Source organism: Folsomia candida, unplaced genomic scaffold (assembly GCF_002217175.1).
Source record: "Folsomia candida strain VU population unplaced genomic scaffold, ASM221717v1 Fcan01_Sc015, whole genome shotgun sequence".
Lineage (NCBI taxonomy): Eukaryota > Metazoa > Arthropoda > Collembola > Entomobryomorpha > Isotomidae > Folsomia > Folsomia candida.
In genome coordinates this window covers 3,359,747-3,384,568 of record NW_019091207.1, presented here as the reverse complement: position 1 = coordinate 3,384,568, position 24,822 = coordinate 3,359,747, and the positions used below count along the sequence as shown (strand labels likewise).

Sequence of the window (24,822 nt, the reverse complement as noted above, 5' to 3'; positions counted from 1 at the left end):
TGAGCTTTTAACAAAATATCCCGAATAAATCATGTATTCTATATTTACCCCCTTTTCATGACCAATTGTGATTGCAATTTAATGTTTTGCACTTGGAAAAAATGGCCAGCAAAAGTTCAAGCTTTTTACTGCAATATTATGTAGGTTAGAATCTCATACACAAATTTGCAACCCGATTTGGTCCGAAATTATTATAAACTTTAATGTCGTAGAAATTGATTAGGTACAAAGATTACAATGCTTCGTCATTAAAGTAAATAAATTACTGTGTAAATTACGAAATTTCCAGCGAATGTCACAATAAAGCTCTTGTTGATCATCATGTTTATGAATTAAGCGAGCACGTAAAATATTCCCAGCCTGTTGAGAGATCAGAGTGATCAGACCACGACGCGACCCATGCGTAAAAAATTCCAGAGTCCAGTCCAGTTCACTTTTCGAGCAGTACAACGCAGTTAAATGACATTATTATGTGACCGGCGATGTTGTGATACTGATCTTTGTTATCCATGAAGAAATTTACATATCTTGTTATTTTTAGGAAGGTTTCTTCTCTCATTAATCTTTCATTACATGGCCAAAGTGGCATTATTATTATACGATCTCACGCTTAAATATTAGAGTGCAAAATAGGTGCGGTTTCGGTATAGCATGATCCATTCCATCCATTACTGACTACCAGTTTAGTTTAGTGCAAATTACCTCATTCTCATATTTATGTCCATAGATCGGCAAGGACGAGAGACCCACCCGTGGGAATTTTTTGTGGACACAACAATTTTTGACATGACATGAACAAAGACGGAAAAGAAAATTAAAGGACGCGAAAAAAATGAGTCAGAAACTTTGGCGTGGAGCCAAAATTATTTCGACATTCGGTCTAACTAATTTAAACTGCATTAAAAATTGTAAAGAATAATTCTTGATTTGATTCTCAGTAATTTTTTGGAGAAAAAATGAAACAATTCATACCAATTTGTTTGAGAATTTTGAACAAGTATGACGCTTTTTATGTTATTTTTATTTTATATATTACTTCGGAAATTCTCTACAGATTTCATGTCACCTCTTCGTTTGTTGGATTAATTTGGTATTAAATTTTAGCTTGTTATCCGTAAATTATGCCGAACTATGATGTTTCTTACTACCGAAATCCCGTCTTATCTACTTTACTTTACTTGTCATGCATTCACCAACCTCAACTTGTTCTAACTACAGAGGCCCACCACAAGAGAGTTTTCCCAGAACCGACAGCGAAACAGCAATTGCTATTCGTGGGGGGTCATGCATGCAATCTTGATCAAAAAGTAAAAGTATTTTTAGAAAATCACTCAAGGGGAGAGAAAGAACTGTCAATTGAAAAAAAGTTTTTAACATCAACTTTTTCGCTGCTAAAGTTCAAAAAAGGGGAAGTAAATGTGTTTTTTGTGGTAAAACAATAATTTTATGTGGCGAAAAGCATTGACCTGTATTCCCCCTAAGTATTTATACATTTTTGATGTGTAAGTCAAAATTTTGAAATATTTTGAAATTAGTGGTTGACCCTTCTCATAAGCCGGATTGAGTAAGTTATGCATGGTGCGGATGAGTTAGAAACCCTTACCTCCAGACCATAGAGTGAAAGAGGCCGCGAGTTTCTCATCATCTCGGCCTCAACTGCACCGTGCATAACTTACTCAATCCGGCTTATGAGAAGGGTCAACCACTAATTTCAAAATATTTCAAAATTTTGACTTACACATCAAAAATGTATAAATACTTAGGGGAAATACAGGTCAATGCTTTTCGCCACATAAAATTATTGTTTTACCACAAAAAACACATTTACTTCCCCTTTTTTGAACTTTAGCAGCGAAAAAGTTGATGTTAAAAACTTTTTTCAATTGGCAGTTCTTTCTCTCCCCTTGAGTGATTTTCTAAAAATACTTTTACTTTTTGATCAAGATTGCATGCATGACCCCCCACGAATAGCAATTGCTGTTTCGCTGTCGGTTCTGGGAAAACTCTCTTGTGGTGGGCCTCTGTACCTAAATAAAAATGTAAGTCCTTCTCTCTCTAACTAATTTTCCATCAATTCAATCAATTCAATCCTATTATCGATTGCATAACAATACACATACATCTCAATCAAAAGTGGTTTTCGTCCTCAGCCCGTGTTTACGTCAAGTTCAAGTCGACATGTTATTCAATGGATGTCATCCCAAGTTGAACTACTTTGCAAAATAAAACCAACACCAAATCTTGCCTTGCTTGACTCAATAATAAATAATGTCTCTTATTTAATTAATATGCTTAAATGTTTCTCAAGAGGAAAGAGATGAATAAAATTCCTGCTTCTTCTTTAAAGTTAACCTTGATTCGACCACTTGAAGGTCAGTCAGATCAATTTCCAACCAAAACCAAAACAAACACTTGAAACATTTTCATTTTTTCTGCTTAAAAACTCGTTTTGTTTATTTATTCTTCTTTTGAGGAAACTTGTAAATAAAATTCATCTGGTAAGTAAATATATAAATATAGAATATTTGTGTAATTAACATACTAAATTAATTAGTGAAGTGAATTAAATTAAATACATAACTTATTATTACTTAAAGGTCACGTCTCTCAAAAAAATATATAACTAATTAAGGAAGTTTAACTGTTGAATTAATTAATAATACAAAAATATTTGTCTTGTTCTTCTCAGATTCTTCTCCTCCCAAAAAAACTACTACGCCGCCCTCACCCATCTCTTCTCTTGGAGCGGTGAACCCGATAAGACAACCATCTTATCCGTCGCCGTCATCATCCTTTTCCTCTCCCGTGGCGGTGAAGACGATAAGGCAATCATCTTATCCGTATCGTAATAATAGTTATCGTCATCGCTAAAAAAATCGCTGACTTGTTCTTCTTCGCTCTCTTCCCTCTCAAAGTAATCCGCCCACTGTTCCACCAGGGCGAGACTGAAGGTGCCCCCACATCGGGTGAAACTATCGATAAGCGCGGCCTCATATCTGTCCTGGGTCTCGGGAGAGGTCAACTTTTCACTAAAACACCACTGTTTACTCCCCAGCACGATGTGCATGACGGAATTGACGAGGGAGGCGTGATAATCCTCGACAATTTCGTGGAGCGGATATTTCACGGAGGAATCCATGGCGCGGGCGGCGGCGGCGAAAGTGTCGCCGTACACCGTCCAGACTTCGTGGAGGCGGGAGGGCGACGTGAAAATGGCGGAGTCGCAGCACAGGAGGAGGAAAAAGGTCAAGTCGGTCATCGGTGAGGAGTACGAGCAGCCTTGGAAGTCGAGCAGGGCTACGGAATTTTGTGCGGAGAAGAGGACGTTGTGGGTGTGCATGTCGCAATGGGTTATCGTCCCGGCGCGCGAGCCGCGCGGGAAGGAGAGTTCTTCGAGACGGTGGATATCGGTGAAGGAGGAGAGGTCGGAGATGAGTTGGGGAGGGATGGATTTTGAGGGGGGGAGGGAGGTGAGGAATTGGGTGGTGGAGTCGATTCCGGAACGGAGGTAGGTGTCGAGGAGGGATTGGTCCTGGAAGAAGAAGAGAGAAGGTATTTTTTAGTAATTTGGTAATTTGGGGAGGGTTTTTGTAAAGTTGGTAAAAAATTTGGGGGAGAAATGGTAAACAGAATTTTGGAAATTTTGTGGAAAAATATGTCTTGAAATGGTACAAAGTTTCTAAATTGTGAAAATGGGGATGGTTTTTTGTAAACTGGGTAAAAATTATGGGGAAAGTGGTTCTGAATTTTGTAAAGTTTGCAAAACTTTGTCTCAAAATGGTGCAAATTTTCTGATCCTAATTCTAAGATGCGATACTTTTATTCGGTATCATTTCGCCTCACGGGAATTTTACAAGGTTTACAAAGTCTTAAAAATTTACCTTGAAATGCGTATAAAGCCAGTCATATTCCGGTCCAGAGTAATGTTTGAGACCGATTTCTTCCTTGTAGGCCATCCCCACGGCGTGAAATAGGGCCATTTCTTTAACCACTTGTTTCGCCTGGGTCCATCGGAGCCCTTTTCCCCGGTAGCCTTGACCCCATCCGGAATACCCGGACGCGACCATGTCCTCCAAGACGAGGACCATCTTGTACTCGGTGGGGGAGACCCCTTCTTCAGCCGCGTAGTAGCAGTGGGGGTGGCGGAAACGGAATTTCTCGGGTGTGTTGCGCTCATCTTGATATTTCGCCCAGGCTGGGAACATCTTGGTGTACATTTTGTACTCGCGTTGGCAGAAACCTGGAGACGACAAAGGGAAAAATTAGCAAATTGTTGGCGAATTTTGCAAAAAAATCAAAATTTTCGGGCTGATTTTCAAGATTTACAACTTGGGAACAAAATTGTCTTCATTTTACAGGAAGAGTTTGAAGAAATGTGCAAAATTTCACAATATTTAGCATTTTCTGTATCTGAATCTCTTAATTTTGAGAAAAATGAAAATGGATTGATTATTTTCAGGATTTGAAATTTGGGAACAAATGTGTCTTCAGTTGAAGGGAAGAAATGTGCAAAAATTTAGCAAGTTCTTCTCACTTTACGAGAGTTTACAAAACTATCTCAAATCGCCCCCAAATTTACAACATAAAAATCACTGCTTAATTACCTTCGCTGAGGACGAACTTCCTCAAATCTGGATTTCCACTGGGTGGAGTTTTAACAATGACGGAAATCTTTTTCGCCTCCCCTCCATCGTCTGGCAGAATCGTCAATGTGACACGTTCCAAGGAGGACATGACGCCAATTCCGTCGCCCACGGAACCGTTCGCCCACGCCATGTCGAGGATTTGGAAAGGAGCTTGTTTTAAGGCCTCTTGCATCCAGGCCAGATTAATTTCCGCCCGGGATTGCGGAACTTTCGGGAGTGACATGTCTCTTTTTTGTGTAACTTTGTAATGTAACGAGGTGAAGTGAGACTTTGGGTTTTTGGGAAAATTGAGACTTTTCTTGCAGTATGTGTGTACCGAGCAGGTGTCTGGAATCGAGTGTTGCTAAATGGACAAGTTTTCCATCCTTTTATTCGCAACCAGTCCAGTAATACGTACTCGTAGTAAGTTGGGAATAGTAGTAGTAGCAAGTTTTTTGCAATACATGCATATATATTCGCGAATTCGCACATCATACTTATGCATCTATGTATGTACACATCTTTATAATTGCACGGATTATATAACATGTCGTGTATTGGAGTGTGCTTACTTTTCGCGAATAAATTATTCCTTAAGCCGGGTTTGTTTATTTTATTTGCGAATTTTTTAATCGTACTGCCCACCAGTTAAGTAATGTGCAAGTACGTCACTAATTGTTTTGTTATTATTATTGTTATATCCCGAAGGAAGGGGAATTTATGTATTTACATCCCGTGTCTCAACTTGCCTCAATTTTTGCACATGCAAAATGATGATGCGATCTCACTTTACTTTACCTTCACGCGAAATAAAGCAATTCTGTCCAAGAACGAACATGGAAATGATTTGATGGTCGGCAAGGTGGGTGTTGGTAAAGGTTGTCTGGGGGGAGTGCAAGAAGGAAGTAGTTTTTTGCAAAAATTTTGCAAATTAAGGGGAGAGAAATTTATGGAAAAGTGTGCAAAATTTTGTAAATCTTATCTCTTCAGGATTGTCCTTGCTTGCCCCTTGTTCCAATTAGGGTGACAATGACCCAATTTTCGCCACAATGCAGAGATAACCCATTACACAGTGCAATTTAGTGGTGGTCATCACCATGAAATGTCATTTTTATCGAGATGCACGGTTAAATTTCATGGATTTATGGATTTTGCGATTTATGGAAGTTGCGAGTTGTTTCAGGGGGCAATTTGAGATCGGATTCTACGAAATCAAGGGTATTGATATTTTTCGCATGTTTTTTAGCACCAATCTAATAACAGGGGTCAAAGGTCACAGTTTAAGTTACATCTATTCTGCACGGTCTTGAAATTTCAGGATTTATGGATTGTACGATTTGTAGAAATTGCTAATTACTTCATGGAACAATTTGATATCGGATTCTGCGAAATCACAGATAGATTTTTTCGCAGATTTTTAGCACCAATTTATTAACACGGGTCAAAGGTCACCACCTTAATGACACCCCTTCTGCACGGTCCTTCCTTCCCTGAACGTACATAATATGTAACCGGGTGACGTTTTCTCATATCTTCGTCGTCTTAGACGTCGTCGTCACATTTGCCATTTTTTTCCGCCTTCAACTTTTGACAGATAGCTTTGTTTTCGTTTCGCGGATTTGTTGACTGGAGTTGAAATCGAAAGTGAATCTTCTCAGAACGTGACTTAGCATGCCATACAATTGACGCGAGGCTAAAATGACCATGATATTGGCCTTCTTACATATGCATCGCTTGTATAACATTGCCTCGCACGTAGGCCAAGAACTAAGCATCGCATGCATCGTCCCCTCTACGTAAACAAGGCGATAACTCCACGACTCTACCAATTCCGCAAAAATTTACATACATCCATAAACACTATTCATGCAAAAATTAGTGACGCACTTGAACTTGACACCCACCCAAACAAAGCCAACTACTAAATCCTGATTTTGCACATATTTCGAAAAGTGAAAGTGTGCTGAATACGCTTAACGCGTCATGAACATGCTGATTTAACATTGCATTTCGTCCTCGTCAGTGCAACCCGATCTTAAATCTGAGGAGTGCAACTTGATGACGAAAAAGACCAGTCTTACAAAACCACGATTTGGGCGTCCAACGTTCAACAATTCTCCAGTTCATTCCACTTTTACTAGTAGTATTTAGTAGTAGTACAACAATGCATACGTGTATTTAGTAAGTAAGTAGACTGGTCTAACAGGAGGATACGTCATCATCTTCAGCTTGTTATTGCTGATAAATCTCAGTCCACATCCACATTTTCAAGATCAAAACCAGAACCACGACCAACGAACGAAATATGTAACCACCACCACACCACAAAAAATTCATGTCACCTCAAAATCGTGGTTGTGGTTTGGTCGTGGTGTCACTTTATTCGGCATGGCATCCACCGCGTGGCCTGGTCGTTTTACTGGACTGGTCATTGCATCTTGTTCAGAAAAAAACTGATTAGTCAGCACTAAAGCGAAGCAATTGGGGCGCCGCAGTGTCGCCTAAAGAATCCTGTGATTTCATCACCCCACCAGATTTGTACTATGTGCTGGGGACAAAGTAGATATTTATTTAAGACGACGTGGAAATAGGCGGTTGATGGGGTCGTGAAACTGGAATGGATGAAGAAAAACGTCGACAAGGCCATCCAGGTGAGTACAAAAGTGCAACCAACTCGGAATATCTCTCTGTATGGATAACTTTTATGGGACAACTTTCTCAGAATTTGTTGAGAACATCGCCCCCTTCGAGACCGTTAGTCTTCTTATGTCCAGTCCAGTACATCCGATCCTTGCCCTCGCATTCTCAGCATTTCTTTTCTTCCACTGATTAATTAACCGAGATCCAGTCGAGAGAGAGAGAGAGTTAAGTGAGTGACCGGCAAATGGTGGTCGTGGTCAGCCAAACCGGGAGTTCATTCATTCATTGGCTTTATTTTATTCATTTGGAGAAATGAGATTCGTTTGGGTGATTGGATAGAGGAGGAACAAATTTGTATGTATGTATTTATATATTTGAGTGACCTTTGACCGAGCAGAGATTTTTACGCAATGGGCAAACAACATTACTTCATCGGGGAAGGATTGACCGATATCAAGGTCGGGTATTTAAGTAGGAGTGGAGTTGGATTTAATTAGAAATAAGGACAGATGGAGGTTTGAAATTTTGAGAAATTGTGAAAAATTTTGAAATTTTTTGTAACATTTTTGGTAAAAAGATGGAGGAATTACATTATTTGACATACTGTAACTTCCTCGTGATTGATAAAGTGTCAATCAATAACCAATAAATATTTATCAATATGTATCGATATCAATTGACTTGACTTTTGTGACATGGCACAAGTACACAGTTCATCGTGGAATTACCATCTTTAGCAGGGTTTCGGGGTGGTAAGTGGTATTGATGAGACGGGAAAAATGAGACAGATACCACTTTCAATAAGTACGTGGATGATTGTGTTAAGAATGCATATACGTTGAAAAAATCTCATAACTAAAAGACAGAGACGACGGTTGCGTCTCCTTGTGTACCGAAAGATTTTTTTCTATGGAGGGGGGCGGGGCGAAGAGAGCAGCTGATTTTCATGTAAACAAGGCAGGCAGTTGCATGTAAAAAGTTGCTTTGGATTTTGAGAGTGACCGTTCCCAAACTCCAAACGGGGCATCGCGAACCAGAAAGGGAGAACAATCCCGACTAAAACTTCTAATTTGCAGCTAATACAAAATGGATTGATTTCGTTTTGGTGGCAATAAATTCCTGAGTTTGTGCTTTACAATTTCCATTGGGCAAAAATTCCATAATAAATCTCAACGAAAAGTATTGGACTAAAAACATGATAACTTACATGTTTCAGTCCAATACTTTTCTTTGAGATTTATTATGGAATTTTTGCCCAATGGAAATTGTAAAGCACAAACTCAGGAATTTATTGCCACCAAAACGAAATCAATCCATTTTGTATTAGCTGCAAATTAGAAGTTTTAGTGACAACAATCATTTACATTACTGGTAAGTGGCGAGCAGGAAAAGTCAACTCGCTCACTAGGATGCACAGACTATACCCGAACTCAAACTTTAATGGGGAAAATGAGATAGGAAATTGTCTCGTTTACTCGTTTCATGGGAAAATATCGGTTTTGGCCTGGTCGTCAATTCTGAACATTTCTTAGCATTTCCAAAATTGAGCAAAATATATTCTGTAGAACTCGAATATTTTAGACTTTTTATAACTTGGACACATGTACAAAAAATTATAGAAAGAGAGCAGCTTCGATATCTATATTCTACATCTAATTCCTACAAACCATAATTTATCACATTCGGCGATACAATTCTTCCAATTTTTCCTACCTAGCAAAAAATTGTGATACATAATAAAATTGAAAAAATTTGGAAAAACGAAACCCTGCCATCTTCTAAGAAGCTTCTTCTTCTTGAACCCAACAAATAGTGCTGATCGTGGCAAAAGTAATAACATTCACGCAAATAAATGTACATATTTATGACTTCTTGGTACTTACTTACTTATTAAATTTTACGACCTTCACCTTCACACGAATGGAATTATGGTATATTTCGCTCTTCAAAATAACCACCAACCAACCAATTTCAAGATCACTTCACAACTTGTCACCCAACTTTGAGGTTGAGATGCACTATATATTTTGCATAATTATTAAACTACTTAATATGTAGATATGTACCCATAACTGGCGGATATTGAGGTCTTAATATGTGGTTTGATGGTGGTGGTTTATGATGATGTGATCACTTTACTTACATATTGAGGGGAACGGCTCACCCAATATTATTTTGCACACTTTAACCCACGACAATCTTATCAATCACGGTTTTATACATACCTAATTCGGTTTTGCGTATGAATTAAAATATTAAATGTGCACGTAATCCTGTGGAAAATAAATACGTATGTTTGCATATATTTTTATACGTATGTACCTATAAATCGAATCCACACCACGAGATGGATGATAACTGGTGGTGATGATAAATGGAAATTAATTCATAGTTATCACGCGAAAAGAGATGATAAGATTCAGGATAAGATGTTTGAGTTTACTTAAATACGTCGTAGTATTTTTAGTTTGTATTTAGAATTAGATAAGTCGTTATCAATTTGGCAGTAATTTATTACCAATTGATGAGGTATGACTGTCAAAATTTGAAGGTGTGTTCCACAACGCAGACACAACTCGATTGTATACACGTGTAATAGAATTTTGAAATATTTCCAGATATTTTTCAATGTTCCTGGAGTTTCGTAAATATGCATCAGTACATATATTTCTGCTGCACAGATTTTCAATATTTTGGCAACGTTTTCGTTAAAATTTGAGTTAAAGATAATGAATGAATGAATTAAAGATACTAATTTTGCACACAAATTGCCTGAAAATTTACATTTTCACGTTTCTTTTCGAATTATTTTGCAAATATTTTCTCCTATTTTTCATAAATCTTACATACGAAAATTAGTAATTAATTACCAGTAATTATTAATCATTACCATACTTTTTTTATTGCAAGGTCCATTCAATTCCATTTTTTCTCTATACTTAATCTGTATTTACAATTTTAGTGGATAAATTTCTTATTTCAAAATTTCAAATTTCATTCATTCATTTCCTCCCCTTCGCCCTTTAAAAAGCGGGAACTTTGAAAACATCCGACACATGGACGACCCCCCCTTTCACCATGGTTGAGACCTCTTGAGCAAAAATGGCGGACGTGATGGACAGCCCGATGACATACATTTCTCGGGAAGAAAACCCCCAAAGGTTGTACTTGGTCGGGATGGAGAGCGCGGTCACGTTGATGATCATGATCCCAGCACCGATCAAACCGTAGATTTGGGAGGCGACGACACAAATCCAAATGTGGGACAGGATCGCGATCCCGGAAACGATCTGGGTGGTGAGGACGATCGTTTTGGTGCGGCGTTTTGCCCAGGCGAGGAGCGGAAGCAGGGCGAGGACCAGGTTGAGCTGGGGGTGGAAAACAGGTCAAAGGTCAGTAAGAAAGAAATTAGAGAGGAAATATAGGTGAAGGTGGCATCGATTTTGACCCTATTTCTCGCGACGTGACCCCGAAAAATGGACTAAAATCGACCGAAGGCCATAATCAGGGTTTCAAGTGCATGTAAACACTTGCAAAAATAGACTGAATGCAAGAAATAACGGGAAGAAAGTGTTTTTTGCAAGTATTTTGGCCTGCAAGAAATGCAAGGCGCAAGAAACGACTTCCGGTTTTCAGACGGTGGGTCGCTACATGGCACAAATTTCATACAGTTTCTCGCACCTTACATTTTTTGTAGGTTTTTGCACCCAGCATTTCTTACTTTTCTAGCTTTTCAGTCCAAGAAATGTAACAAACCCGCAAGAAACTCGACACTGGAACATAATTTCGAGAAATTTTGACCCACACGACACCAAGAAACATAAAAATCTGCCCAAAATCGATCCCACCCTTACTCTTTAGTTGACCTTACCTGATCATACGGCGAAGGATAATGAGCGAGCCAAATCATCGTGAGAAAAGTCGGGTATCCGAGCACAATGGTCAGCCAGGCGAGCAAGTAATGGTACTGAATCCAGGGCTGCGACCCACGCGCGGCTTGCTCCACAGGACCGTACATCATCAAATCTGAGATGGGAAAAATGATTTTATGTCGCAAATTTTTGCAAAAAACCTTGCAAAAAAGTAATAGAAGAATGCAAATATATTGCCTTACACAGTCCCACCAACCCGCAAATGTTGGACGTCGCCCCGAGCAAAAACCACAGAGATCCATACGCCAAACCCAGGCTGCCAAAGAGATGGATTCCCGACGAGAGGGCGAACAATCCATAGCCGCAGGAAACAATGGCCACCAATTCGAGAACCGAGAGCACCCCGGCGTGCGCCATGATTAATTTATTTGGCGAAATCTTCCTGCCAAAAAAATAAGTAGACAAAATTCGGGAATATATTTTTTTGCTTGTTTATTTTTATTTTTGGAAATTTTGTCTCCAAGCGATTTGTTGGCATTTTATCAAATTTTATGTCACGGCTGTCTGCATTTGATTATCATTATTATCAAAGATTTAATTATTTTGTAGCGTGAAATGTTATCAATGTGCGAAATTTTGGTAAAATTTATCAATTAAATTCGAAACACTTTTTTGTTTTTTCCATCTTCATATTTGAATTACATATATAAACAAGGCCCCAAAAAATGGGAAATCTTAGTGAGTCAGCGCAATCACACTTAATAAATAAAATTCGATTGAATAACTTTTGCATCACCGCTCTCGGGATAATTTTTCCTGGAAGCATTAGTTAATCATTTAGAATAATTGCCCCCCCCCGCAAAGGGTCTGGAGATTTCATCAGAATAGGAATTAATTGGATATCCAAATTTATATATCGAAATTGTAGACTTTCGACTCTTTCTAAATTTAAAATTCGCAGTTCACAATTATATTTCATATCGATTAATTTAGCCAACTTCTCGTTCAATAGTAAAAACGTCATTTTGTAATCTCAATTAATTTAATGAATGCAACAGTTCATGCTTATGCAAAACTAAATTTACAGTGGACCCAGTAAAAATTATCCCGAGAGCGGTGATGCAAAAGTTATTCAATCTAATTTTATTTATTAACTGTGATTGCGCTGACTCACTAAGATTTCCCATTTTTTGGGGCCTTGTTTATTTAAAACTTGTAATTGGTTGTCAAAGACATTATTTTTACTGCACAACCGCCGTTATTATCGGCACCCTGAATATTTTTATTAAATTTTTGATTTTCAAACTTGAATAACGCCGTTATTTCTCAACCGATTTAGGTCATTTTGCGCTTAAAATGTCCGGAATGACTTTAACTAAAATATTTTCAATAAGCGAGCATGCTGAGATACACCACTTATGAATCATAAAAATAAATATGCTTTCAGGGGAAAATTTTTGCACATTTTGGCACATAACTTGGGTAAAAATCAAAAATTCGCCAAGTCGACTAGCACATCTTTTCTAAATTATCTAACAATGATCTGTGCAAAATTTCATCAAAATCCGTTGAGAAATCGACTTATGTCACTTTTTTTGGGTGGGGTAAATGCATACTTAGCAAATTTTTGTCGTTGTCAGGTATTTGCCTCACTAAGAAAAACTCGTAAACTTTATAAAAATCGGTGTGAAACTATTACTATTTTTTGCAATCTATTAAATTAAGTTCCATATTTAATATATTACATTTTGAGATAAGAAGATATTTTTTAATTATACTAAAATCTTCAATTTTTGCAAACTCTGCCTTGCAAATTATACCAATTGATAGAAATTGTTACCTCTGGTGGCTGAGGTGGTCGGCAGGGTAGGTTTGGAGTACCGAGGTCATCGCGTCCATTAATTACGAGGTCACCTCCTCCAAAATTGGGCACCTTCTTGTCCCTTCGCCTCTTCTTCTTCTTTTGAAATTGTGGGATGAATTCTGACCTCAAATAACGACTTAAAAATAATTATTTTACTTGTAACTCATCCATTAGCTACAAAAACTGTCAAAAAATCGTGATTTTTGTCCATATTTTATTATACTCTTTCATTTTAATCATCCATCACAATTTTGTCGGGTTCGAATATTAGAAGATAATTAATTAACCCAGAGATTCATATGAAAAATTAATTAGATACGTATCATCTTATCATAAATTGTCATGTATCATATCATTTGAATTATATGGAAATTCGCCCCCTCTACCGCATCCCACAAGGTCCACAAATCGGTTGTGGCGCAGGAGGAGCGGGTCGAAACCCGGTCAGCGGCGCGCGACCCCCGCACCTCACTTCGCGCGACGACGGGCACACAAATCCCGGCTGAGGCGGTCGACACGGTGGCGACGGTGGCAGCGGCGGCTGGAGCGGCGGGGTTCGCTCCGCTTCGGGAAAACAGCGCACCTCCGCGCACTTGTCTTTGGGAGGAAACATGTTGTCGTACTCGGGATACGGGATGCAATTTTCGAGCTGTTCATCGTCGTAGTAGAAGGGTTCGTAGGCACACCGGTAGACCGTCCTGTCGTCAAATTTCCCTTGAGGTTTGGCCCCGTACAGTTTCGGTTTCATGGACCTGCCCGGATCCGGGCGATTGTTGGGGAGGAAGTCGCGCTGGTAAAAGGAAGGAGGAGAACGGTTGTAATTGGGGAAGAGATTTGTGCAGGGATTTTGAGCGAAGTGCGAATTTTTTGAGAGGCGCAGAGTTTTTTGGGGTGTAAAATGTTGTCAGAATTTGTGTAGTTTTGAAAAATAGTTGAATAATACTTAGAAAATTTTGATATTTACGAAAATGTTTTAAATAATTTATGAAAACTATTTTGACATTTGTGTCCTCTTTTCAATGAGTTGTGGAACACAGGCATAAACTTTTTGGCAGTTGGGTTACTAATTCTCTTCGACTCCCCCAGAATTCGGGGGTCATTTCGCTCAGAATTCGGGGGTCATTTCGCCCAGAATTCGGGGAAAATTTCGCCCAGAATTTAAGTGGACAATTCTTGTACCTTGTACGTCGTGATCCCTTCAAATGGTGCGCAAATGGATCCATATTCCAGTTGCAACTCTTTCTGCGTCTTTTTTGCGTCGCGAGGGAGCAGTCCGTGGGGAACAAAGGCGATGCTGTAGGTTGACTGGTCATCCAACGGGGGTGGACAGGGGTCGAGAAAAAACCGCTTTTTCGTCGTCTTCGCTGGTGCGCCCTCCTTCTTGGGATAATCTCGAGTGTACGACGTTTGACCGTTCATGGGTTGGCAGGGCGGAAAATATTCCCAGTCTGGCGGTCGGGCCTCCTTTTTGCTCAAGGGGAACGCCTTGTACTCGGAACGGTACACGGAATCCCAGTAGAATTGGACTTCCGTGCGCCACGGGGTGTTGGACGGTCTCATCTGCGCGGGACGGTCACCTTTCCGAGGGACGAAATCATTTCGGTAGGTGGAACTCCCTGATAAGAAAAATGATAAGATTGAATCCGCAAATAATGAAGGTTTCTCAGCGTATGGTATCAGATTTTGACAAAATTAGTGTCAATCAATCACAAATTCAGTATGAAATTTGCAAAAGACATAATCTCACAATAGGCACGTTTGGCAGAGATATTGCATCCGAAAAGGAGAAAATACGCAGTAAATTTGGAAATCTTAAAATTTGACAAATTTTCTGTGCCTTTTCTCCACTTTTTATGCAAATATCTCTGCCCAACGTGACCATTGGGAGATTGTGTCTTTCGCGTCTTTCATACTAATTAAATTTGTAATTGATTGACAGATTGGAAAACAGATATTTACAAAAGACACGATCATATTTGGCAGAGATATTTGCATCCGAAGAAGAGAAAACTCGGAGAAAATTTTGAAAGTGTAAAATTTTGTCGACTTCAAGGCGCTTTTTTTCCTCTTCCAATGCGAATATCTTTGTCAGACGTGACGATTTTGAGATCGTTTCTCATGCAAATTTCACATTAATTAAACTTACAATTTAGCTGCTTGTTTTTCGGAAAAGTGGATGATCTTGGGTAGATCGGGGTAGTTCTTTGAGCCAAATTTCCTTCTGGACAGCGTCGGTTTTGCGGCTTTTCCATAATTGAGCAGTTACGAAGGGTAGAATCAAATGCGGTCGTGGGTGGTGGTAGAGATGGGATTGTCCTGGGAAAATTTAGGAAATTATGTTTGAAATTATGTATGAAAACAGGGGTGGGCTAAATATTTATTTTGTCAAAGTCAGTTTTCCACATTTCTTGTAATACTGCAGATCAAGAAACGCAAGAAATTCGAGGTGCAAGAAACTGCAAGAAATATGCATCTTCTAGCCACACGCCGTAGTTTCGTGCGCTTTTCATTTCTTGCAGGTCAAAATTTTTCCCTTACCCACACGGGTTCCGTTCAGAAGAAGGGTTCATGGTGTCGGAGGTATCGCCAATCTTTGCAAAAACGGGGACACGCGGGGAAAAATGTGTAGATTTCTGAAAATACTCAATTTGTTTTATAAATTGATCTAAAAAAATCCTGTTGTTATTATTTTGCATAAATAACTATGGAAGTAGTGTGCAAATTTTTTTTGCACGCTATTTTTTGTTAAAATATGATAGGAGAGGCAAGGTGAGACTACCCTATTTCTTTCTCTTGCCTGCAGTTACATTGTCTGCAATTAACCGGAAATGATTGACACGGTGTTTCGTTCGTGTACCTGATAGCTGCGTGTCCTCATATCACTGTCAAATTGGCCACAATAGGGAAAAAGAAATGGTGTGAATAATTAATTCCGAATGGGGTTGTTGTTTGAGGTGAGGTGAGACGGGTAAATATGTAGTCCACGTCGTCTTATGTATGTACAAGTGGGGTACTCATTAGTCACTCTGAAACAGGATCATCACACCATCGGGTTGCAAAACCAAGTAAAAACTTTAGTATAAAACGCCAGTAGTAAAATCTCGTCATCTTTACAATTTAATTGGTCAAGCAAGATGGTCAAGCACTTATCAAAAAATAAGAGATTTAACACAGAAAGTACACGGATGACGCCACGTGACCCATATAAGTGATCTCATCGTGACATTGTCATTAACCGAGTAATTACGACGACATATTGTCAAATTTTCCGGAAAAGAACAAGCCATCTGATCATAACGGGGTAACGACACCACGTGACACCAATAAGTGATCTCATCTTCATCTTATCCAGCAATTTACTCCGACGTGGTCAAATTTTTGCGAAAAAAATCATCTAATCGTGACTGGGTGGTCCAATAAAATAGTGAAAGTGAAGTGATCTCATTGTGACATTGTCCACTAAATGTCCGTCGACCAAATCTCTCTCGTCATCATCGCCCCCATCGCCCAGACTCACACCGCATAATTTACGACGACATGGTCCTATTTGGCAAAAAAAACCATAATCGTCCCGTAAAATAGTAAAGTTTTCCAAAAAACTAGCCATCTAATCGTCCAGTAAAAGTAGTGAAGTGATCTCATCGTCCACTAAATTCGTTGTCCCATGTCCCACGAGCAACTCTCCCTCTCCGTCCTCACCCCCTTGGCGCCCATCCTGTTCGCCGTCCTCTTCGTCGCCCGTACTCACGCCAAAACATCCCCCACCCACCACCGCGCCCACCTCGTCGCCCTCCTCTTTTCTTGCCTTGGTCCATCCCCCACGCTGCGAATCGTCACCTGTTCCGTCAACCTGATCGAGCTGGACGAACCGGATTTTTACAACCCCTCCATCCAAGCCTGGTTCGCCACGGAACGGACGGCCAACTACGTCTGGCATGTAGACTCATACCCAAACGGGGCCCTTCCCGTCGACAATACGGCCTTCCTCGCGCCACCCACGTGTCAATACAACGTGCTCAGTGCGGGTGGGGCCGCTACGGCGAAATGGTTGAGAAACACGAGGATATTTTTTCCTAATTTGTTGGTCGGTATCCCGAAAGGTGGGTAACATAAGCGGGTTATATAATCAGAGGGTGAATATATATTTATGAAAAATTGCTTAAAAATGTATTCAACATTTACGAAAAAATGACAAAATATTTACGAAATTAATACACGAAAAAACAAGAATTTTGGCAAAAAACACATTTCAGAATAATGTTCTGGATCTTTTTATGCTCCAATTTTGCGATTTTGTTTATTTCGGTAAAAAAAATCGTCTCTCATCATTTTAATCTTTACAAATGTAGAATGTATGTATTTCTGAAAAAAATATCGAAAATCTTTACGCAACAGTATAAATTTTTCTGAATATTTATATTTTTGAAAACCTTGAAATATGTAACGATACATATGTAAAAATTTTTACAAATTTTTGTGATCAATAAGAGTTACGAAACACACCCAGAAAGTTTGACCGTTGGTCGTCATCAAATGAAAAGAAATGCATATCCGCCCTCTGGTAATAATTGACCTCAAAAACCGACCTCTAATTTTATGCAGAAGAGATCTCCCTCGCCTCTGGAGGGAACGCGGTGCAGATTTCGCCCCGGTCGCCGACGACGCCGACTTCGTCCTCCTTTGCGGAAGTGTGGCGTGACGTGATTCTTCCCGTGATTCGGTACGACCACATTTTTCCGATGGGCGGGGTGATGGCCGATGAGGAGGAAAAACCCGCCTTGGACGAGATGACGAAAGTGCGGGGGCCACTGTTAGGCGGGCAGCCACACCCCTACAACCATCACACGAGCAAGATGGAGGGCTACATTAGAGACCAGATGACGCAGAGGAGAGGTGCGGATGGAGAGAGAGGTCAGATTTCGGTCACCTGTTGAGGGAATTTACAATAAAATAAAAATATGGATGGGAACTTATTTTCGAAATTTTATGAAAGACTTGAGAAATGTGAGTCTGAGAAATTTTAAAATTCTTTCTGCGTATGCAATAAATTTTGGTAAAAACGGGAACTAATTTTCCTAGTTGTGAAGTTATTAAGAATAAATTTATGTTTTCTGAATTTGCGAAATTTTTTTTGATATACTTTAAGACCGATGTAGGTTTATTTAAGTTTAACTTGAGAGAATCAATTATTAAGGTTCTCGTTCTCATTGCTGACAAAATATTTTTTTGGAAAGAGAGATTTCTGTGAACGGTTGACGAATTGAAGGAGGAAATTGTGGGTGGGTTTATTTAGACTTAATTTAATCTTATCAACTATTTAGATTTTGCGCCATGCTCCATTGAACATACATTCATAGGTCTCCTTTAGGAGGCTTATCCACTTTTCTCTGGCCATGCTCTTGCTAATTCTTTACGAAATAATTTTTTTGCGGATAGAGAGAGGGCAGATTTCTGTGAACTGTTGAAAAATTGAAGGAGGAAATTATTATGTTACTTTTTAAAATAAAAATATGGATGGAAACTTTCGAAATTTTATGAAAAACTTGAGATGTGAGCCTGGAAAATTTTAAAATTCTTTTTGTGTATGCAATAAATTTTGGTAAAAGTGGGAAAAGAGTATCCCATTTGTGAATTATTAGGAATAAATTTATATACTTTTTTTAAATTTAACGGAAAACTTTTTTGATATACTTTGAGACCGATGTAGGTTTATTTAAGTTTAATAAGGAAGCATCGAATATTAAGATCTTGCACCCTGATGTTGCTAATTCCTTACAAAATAATTTCCTTGTGGATAGAAAGAGGACAGATTTCTGTGAACTGTTAAAGAATTTAAGGAGAAAAAACTTACTTTTTAAAATAAAAATATGGATGGGGACTTATTTTCAAAATTTTATGAAAGACTTGCCTGAAAAATTTCAAACTTCTTTCTACGTATGCAATAAATTTTAATCAAAATGGGAACTAAATTTCCCATACTTGTGACGAAGTTATTAAAACTTAATTTATATTTTCTGAATTTACAAAAAACTTTTTTGATATACTTTGAGACCTATGTATATTAATTTAAATTTAATTAGAAAGCATTAAATATTTAGATGTGCGCTCTTGCTAGTTCCTTACAACGTAAATGTTTGTTTGCGGATGGAGAGAGGGCAGATTTCTGTGAACTTTTGAAAAATTGAAGGAGGAAATTATTTATTACCTATGTTACTTTTTAGAATAAAAATATCTTATTTTCGAAATTTTATGAAAACCTTGTCAACTTATGAATGTCCCTAATAATTTATTGTGCATAATACATATTATGTATCTAATAAACTTTGGTAAAAATTAGAACTTGTTTTCAAACTTGTAAAGTTATTGTATTACGAATAAATTTGTATTTTCAAAAATTTGCGAAAAAAATATGAAATACTCTAAATCCGATGTAGATTTTGATCTAAATTTAATTTACAACGCATCAGATTGAAAGATTAAATTCTTGTCTCATAGAATTTAAGTTAAACATCCTAAAATGTGTGGATACAATTTTATTTTTTTGGGTATTAATTCCTAGCAAATTAAATTTTACTAAAAAAATGGAAACTCATTTTGTATCAAAAACTTTAATAAATTCGAGCAAAACAAAACTTTTGAAATAAAATTAAAATATTACGATCTAAAATATTAAAATAAAAATAAAATTCAAGTTCAATGCATTCCATTTAAATAGTTCCTTACTACTTTTTTCGGTAAATCTGAAATCGAATTTAATTGATTGCAAAAAAAACAAATTTATTAATTAAGAGTTTCACGCCGATTTATAAAGTTTACGAGTTTCATATATTGTTAAGAGGCGAAGATGTTGTAGTACTTCAATCTAATTGTGCTAAAATGTAATTGCTAAATTTTGCCAAATATTTCGCACAATCGCATATTGATAACACTTCACTATGTTAAACAAGTAAATAATTATAATTTTTTGTGCTCCTAAGTAATCAAATTATTTAAAAAATGCAAAATAATGAGGATATTCATTATTGATTATTTTGTTAAGAATGATGAAGCACCAAGGAGGATTATTTTTTTAATTGGTTAAATTAAAGTAACTTTCAACAAATGCCGGTGTGAAGATCAGCATTTTAAACAACACGCTACTTCCGTGTAAACTAAAGTTTACAAAAAAATGGAAACTTATGTTGTTCCAAAAATTTCAATAAATCCGAGCAAAAATAAATACCTAAAACTTACCTATTTTCTAACTTTGTGAAACATAATATTGTCGCCAAGATCAGATTAAAATCTGAAGCAATGTGGTTTTACAGTTTTTTGTCAAATAAATTTTATTAAAAATGAGAAGTTAAAATGTGTCCTTATTTTGGAAAAATTCCAAAATTCCAAAAATAATTTGTCCGCTTTTGTGGAAAACTTTAAACCCCATTAGGATTTTTAATTTTTAATTAAAACCAATCCGTAAGTAAACATCAAAATATTTTTTATGTGTGAGGCTTATTAATTAAGTGCAAATTAAATTGTTCTAAAAAACGAAAACTTATTTTTTTCAAAAACTTCACTAAATCCAAGTAAACACAGAAACCTGAAACTTACCAAAAATTTTCAAACTTTGCAAACAAAAAGTTTCCCCAAAAGATCAGCTCGGATCAGAATAAAATCTGCACAAATGAGATTTTACAATTTTGTGTGAAATAAATTGTAATAAAAATGCGAAGTTAACTTGTGACCTTCTTTTTGAAAAATTTAAAAACACGAAAACTTATTTTTCCAATTTAGTGAAAAACTTTTAAGCCAATTAGGATTTTTAATTTTAAATTAAAATGCATCCGAAAGTGAAGATCCACGCCACAGGGGAGTAGGATTCATTACGTGCAAATTGTACTAAAAAATTAAAATTTATTTTTTTCAAAAATTTCACTAAATCCGAATTAACACCAAGAACCTAAAACTTACCTAAAATTTTCCAACTTTTCAAACAAAAAATTGTCCCCAAAAGATCAGCTCGGATCAGATTAAACTCTGAACCAATGAGAGATTCAGTTGACACCCAAATCACAGATTGAAATCCAACCCTCTCTCCTCTTTCGAAAAAAACTCTGGAGAGTCGACGCATCAGATTCTCAAATCCCTCATCCGATCTGCATGGCAATGGAATGGATGAGAATGGATGAGAATATACCCGGATGGGAAGAGAATTTCCCACATTTTTATCCCAGATTTGATTGACACCTCAATAAAACGGGATCTCTGGTTATTTCCAAAATTTTAAAATTTCCAAATTCATGGAGGAGCACACTACTTATTTTGATCCCGATTTCGAACCATGGTTAGCAAACAAGGGACACGTCACAAGTCTCCACTTCCTCTGGGCATGTCACGGATTGAGAAGTTTGCGTAAGTATATTTTTTTTATTTTTTGCTTAAAAAAGTTTGCAAATTATTATTTTTTGCACTAAGTTCGTACCACCGGAAGTGGTGGACCTGGCCTCGGAAATCTGCCTCGTCTCATAGTTCGCATTTATCACGAGTGGATCGTTCCTCCGAGTGGGTTGAACTTATCGAAGGAAACTTTAAGGACGACGATAAGCTATCTGCTTCGGTTGGGTCCGCCAAGTTTGACAAATTTGGAGGAGCATGTCGCCATCCTGGAGGAAATTGAGGGGCACGTCCATTCAAATTTGAGGTCAGAGTTCATCCCACAGTTTCAGAAGAAGAAGAGCCGACGGGACAAGAAGGTGCCCAATTTTGGAGGAGGTGACCTCCTAATTAATGGACGCGATGACCTTGGTACTCCAAACGTACCCTGCCGACCACCTCAGCCACCAGAGGTACATACATAATTTCTTTAAATTGGTATAATTTTTAAGACGGAAAATTGTGCAAAAATTTTGGACATGAAATTACATTTACATTTTAGTAACTAAACTCTTAAAATTGAGTTTACTGAAAAATATTTCTTTCATCTTTATGTGTAATAGTAAGTATCTGAAAGTAACGTAAATAGTAATACTACATTTTATTTACTCAAAATTCAAAATTATTTATCGTCAAGCTCTATCTATACTCTATTAATCAATAATCATTTCTATATCTGCACTTCAATATATGCATTTACATTGAGTACATAATTTGATTATACAACAAAATGGAAAAAGTCGTTTAAATCCTGCATTTCGTGAAATTTGTTTCAACTTATTATTTAATCATAATTATTTTAATTTCCAAAATATCAATTTAGAAACAAAAATATTACAAAGCAATTTTCGACTGGTCAAACTGTCATTTGTATATTTTTTTAAAGCCTTGGTTTGTAACCTTCCTCAAGGTTATGCAAGTCAAATAGTTAAATATTAGATGAAAACGTGTCATTTCGCGTCACAACTTATTTGACAAATTTCGGTTTTAAAAATAATCTTCAAAGTTATAAAACGACGATTTTTTGGTATATTTTTTTTTAAAGTGCATCGTTTTCTATATAGAAACGAGTTTTGCCAACGTTTTGAATACAGCTTTGCGAGTTATTGATAATGTAAATTTTCTGTGTCGATGTTTGCCAAACTTTTGAAGATTCATCTGAGTTATTCTTGAGTAATTTGATTATGCAAAAAAAAATTAAAAAAGTAAGAGCTTGACGTTGTATTAACAGTATATATTTCCGAAATTGGACAAATTTAAGTAATCAAGGTTCAAATTTGCTGCTAACTTGCAACACAGAAATGAAGGAGTTTTTTAATTTTTGTAGTTTTTTAATTAATTATTTTTGTAATTTTTCTTAACACAAATTAGGAATATTTTTTTTAATTTGTTAAATTTAAAAAAACGAGTCAATTTGCACAAAAATAGTCAAATAATAATTACTAGCTAATCATAAATCCAGATAGTACCAGTAATTTTTATATATCACCACATCATGTCCATTTCTCCTGATCTGTTATCAATTTCAACGTCGCCGACATTTTCGGTTGCAAATTGAATAGTGTACTCATCTTATCGTAGATAATACGTTGATATATATTACACGCCTCAAATGGAATTACTGATGCAAAAAAGTAACAATTTTTTCTCGCATTTTGATCAATTTTAAAAAATGGAAATAAAATAATAAAGGCAGTCAGAGTTTCACACCGATTTTGTAAAGTTTACGAGTTTTATATGTATTAGAATAAACCAGATAACAATTGCGGCTTGAAACAATTTTTTTTACTAATAAGTAAATTTTATCAAATAGTTCGAGCCTTGATAATACAAAAAAATTGTATTTAAGGTAACAAATCTGTGTGGTTTGCAATATTAAAGTGTAAATTTTATCAAATAGTTCTAGCCTTGATAATATTTAAGGTAACAAATTTGTGTAGTTTGCAATATTAAAGTTTTATGAAAATTCAGTCATAAAGTTTAAAATATTAGTTTAATTAAATTTTGTTTATCTCAAAAGTAAAAAAAATCAAAATAGAATCGAGTTTAATTAGATTGCAAAAAAAATATTTATTGTAAGAGTTTATTGATTAAGAGTTTCACCGATTTATAAAATTTATGGGTTTTAGATGTGATTGAAAAACGAAGATGTTACAGTTGTTCAATTTAAATTAACAATTACTAATTGATCAATTTTGCTAATATTTCGTACATTAATAACATTTCATTTAAGGTAAATAATTAAATAATGATCAATTTTGCTAATATTTCGTACATTAATAACATTTCATTTAAGGTAAATAATTAAATAATGATCAATTTTGCTAATATTTCGTACATTAATAACATTTCATTTAAGGTAAATAATTAAATAATGATCAATTTTGCTAATATTTCGTACATTAATAACATTTCATTTAAGGTAAATAATTAAATAATGATCAATTTTGCTAATATTTCGTACATTAATAACATTTCATTTAAGGTAAATAATTAAATAATGATCAATTTTGCTAATATTTCGTACATTAATAACATTTCATTTAAGGTAAATAATTAAATAATGATCAATTTTGCTAATATTTCGTACATTAATAACATTTCATTTAAGGTAAATAATTAAATAATCATAATTTTCTTGTTCTCAGCTTATCAAATTATTTTTTAAAATGCAAAATTAGTTATTTTAGTTTAATTAAAAACTTATTTTTTATTATCTCAAAATACAATAAATTCGAATTTAACTGATTGCAAAATATGAAAAGTTTTACACCGATTTTAAAACGTTGAAGTGTTGAATACATCATTGAAATATAAGATAATGGATGACCCGAATTGAATATAATAGTGCTAAAATTTAGTTAATAAATTGTGCACATTGATAACATTTCACACTTTTAATTAACTAAATAATTATAATTTTCTTGTGTTCTCAACTTATCAAATTATTCAACAAAATGCAAAATATTATGCATTACTCTCCATTTAAATAGTTTTTTCCTACTTTTTTCCGTAGCTCAAACCAGCTCAATTTTTCGAGCAGGTGGCCTCTCGACTTAAAATCTTGGCGTTATCGTCACCCCCCACAAACGGAGAAGGAGAAGAAATCAGCAATATCAGTCATCAGCAATAAATAAATCAACCAAAATATAGTACACAAGTCAGAAATTTATGAAATTTTATTTTGAAAAATTAGTCAAATTTCACTAAATATAATTGTTTTCTTAATTTTGTGCAAGTCATAATCATTAAGTTGTAATGTAAATATTAAGAAGAGAAGAAATTCCAAGTGACCATAATTGAAAGAAACATTTATTTATGAAAATGAATCCAAAACCTCGGATTATTTCCTACAAACCAAAAACTAAAATGAATAACAAATATGTCACCCAGAGATTTTGAGCGACAT

General features: G+C 36.3%; 5 protein-coding genes and 1 long non-coding RNA gene across 6 annotated transcripts; 2 read left to right on the top strand and 4 right to left on the bottom strand.

Moving 5' to 3' along the window:
- Window positions 1–2,647: 2,647 nt before the first annotated feature.
- On the bottom strand, window positions 2,648–5,218 carry LOC110856193. The gene is made up of 3 exons (XM_022104661.2): window positions 4,605–5,218; window positions 3,882–4,240; window positions 2,648–3,532 (listed from the first exon to the last, which is right to left on the bottom strand). Exons 1-3 carry the CDS (start codon window positions 4,867–4,869, stop codon window positions 2,714–2,716), a joined length of 1,443 nt encoding a protein of 480 aa, XP_021960353.1. The 5' UTR covers window positions 4,870–5,218; the 3' UTR covers window positions 2,648–2,713.
- A 5,070-nt stretch (window positions 5,219–10,288) lies between these two features.
- On the bottom strand, window positions 10,289–11,857 carry LOC110856399. Its single transcript, XM_022104886.2, has 3 exons — window positions 11,380–11,857; window positions 11,137–11,291; window positions 10,289–10,633 (listed from the first exon to the last, which is right to left on the bottom strand). The coding sequence occupies exons 1-3, from the start codon at window positions 11,552–11,554 to the stop codon at window positions 10,289–10,291; spliced, it is 675 nt and encodes a 224-aa protein (XP_021960578.1). The 5' UTR covers window positions 11,555–11,857.
- Window positions 11,858–13,253: 1,396 nt separating this feature from the next.
- LOC110856398 lies at window positions 13,254–15,697 on the bottom strand. The gene is made up of 4 exons (XM_022104885.2): window positions 15,540–15,697; window positions 15,148–15,317; window positions 14,181–14,617; window positions 13,254–13,791 (listed from the first exon to the last, which is right to left on the bottom strand). The coding sequence occupies exons 1-4, from the start codon at window positions 15,695–15,697 to the stop codon at window positions 13,384–13,386; spliced, it is 1,173 nt and encodes a 390-aa protein (XP_021960577.2). The 3' UTR covers window positions 13,254–13,383.
- Window positions 15,698–16,318: 621 nt separating this feature from the next.
- LOC118437716 lies at window positions 16,319–19,547 on the top strand. The gene is made up of 2 exons (XM_035857023.1): window positions 16,319–17,101; window positions 17,604–19,547. The coding sequence occupies exons 1-2, from the start codon at window positions 16,666–16,668 to the stop codon at window positions 17,933–17,935; spliced, it is 768 nt and encodes a 255-aa protein (XP_035712916.1). The 5' UTR covers window positions 16,319–16,665; the 3' UTR covers window positions 17,936–19,547.
- Window positions 17,822–21,069, bottom strand: LOC118437718. The gene is made up of 3 exons (XR_004836295.1): window positions 20,952–21,069; window positions 20,592–20,879; window positions 17,822–17,928 (listed from the first exon to the last, which is right to left on the bottom strand). It is a non-coding gene; the product is annotated as an uncharacterized LOC118437718 (long non-coding RNA).
- LOC118437717 lies at window positions 20,978–24,750 on the top strand. Its single transcript, XM_035857024.1, has 3 exons — window positions 20,978–21,392; window positions 21,456–21,826; window positions 24,430–24,750. Exons 1-3 carry the CDS (start codon window positions 21,281–21,283, stop codon window positions 24,544–24,546), a joined length of 600 nt encoding a protein of 199 aa, XP_035712917.1. The 5' UTR covers window positions 20,978–21,280; the 3' UTR covers window positions 24,547–24,750.
- Window positions 24,751–24,822: the final 72 nt, after the last annotated feature.

What these genes read in the sequence shown, in the direction of transcription:
- LOC110856193 (XM_022104661.2), bottom strand. Translation starts at nt 4,869, where the DNA reads ATGTCACTCCCGAAAGTTCCGCAATCCCGGGCGGAAATTAATCTGGCC. An exon ending in GAAGTTCGTCCTCAGCGAAG is followed by an intron (nt 4,241 to 4,604) that starts GTAATTAAGCAG and finishes TGTCGTCTCCAG; the next exon opens with GTTTCTGCCAACGCGAGTAC. An exon ending in GGCTTTATACGCATTTCAAG is followed by an intron (nt 3,533 to 3,881) that starts GTAAATTTTTAA and finishes TTCTTCTTCCAG; the next exon opens with GACCAATCCCTCCTCGACAC.
- LOC110856399 (XM_022104886.2), bottom strand. Translation starts at nt 11,554, where the DNA reads ATGGCGCACGCCGGGGTGCTCTCGGTTCTCGAATTGGTGGCCATTGTT. An exon ending in TTGCGGGTTGGTGGGACTGT is followed by an intron (nt 11,292 to 11,379) that starts GTAAGGCAATAT and finishes TTCCCATCTCAG; the next exon opens with ATTTGATGATGTACGGTCCT. An exon ending in ATCCTTCGCCGTATGATCAG is followed by an intron (nt 10,634 to 11,136) that starts GTAAGGTCAACT and finishes TTCCACCCCCAG; the next exon opens with CTCAACCTGGTCCTCGCCCT.
- LOC110856398 (XM_022104885.2), bottom strand. Translation starts at nt 15,697, where the DNA reads ATGCAAAATAATAACAACAGGATTTTTTTAGATCAATTTATAAAACAA. An exon ending in GAAAAACAAGCAGCTAAATT is followed by an intron (nt 14,618 to 15,147) that starts GTAAGTTTAATT and finishes TTTTCTTATCAG; the next exon opens with GGAGTTCCACCTACCGAAAT. An exon ending in AAGGGATCACGACGTACAAG is followed by an intron (nt 13,792 to 14,180) that starts GTACAAGAATTG and finishes TCCTTTTACCAG; the next exon opens with CGCGACTTCCTCCCCAACAA.
- LOC118437716 (XM_035857023.1), top strand. Translation starts at nt 16,666, where the DNA reads ATGTCCCACGAGCAACTCTCCCTCTCCGTCCTCACCCCCTTGGCGCCC. An exon ending in GTTGGTCGGTATCCCGAAAG is followed by an intron (nt 17,102 to 17,603) that starts GTGGGTAACATA and finishes AATTTTATGCAG; the next exon opens with AAGAGATCTCCCTCGCCTCT.
- LOC118437717 (XM_035857024.1), top strand. Translation starts at nt 21,281, where the DNA reads ATGGAGGAGCACACTACTTATTTTGATCCCGATTTCGAACCATGGTTA. An exon ending in TCACGGATTGAGAAGTTTGC is followed by an intron (nt 21,393 to 21,455) that starts GTAAGTATATTT and finishes TTTTGCACTAAG; the next exon opens with TTCGTACCACCGGAAGTGGT. An exon ending in GACCACCTCAGCCACCAGAG is followed by an intron (nt 21,827 to 24,429) that starts GTACATACATAA and finishes TTTTTTCCGTAG; the next exon opens with CTCAAACCAGCTCAATTTTT.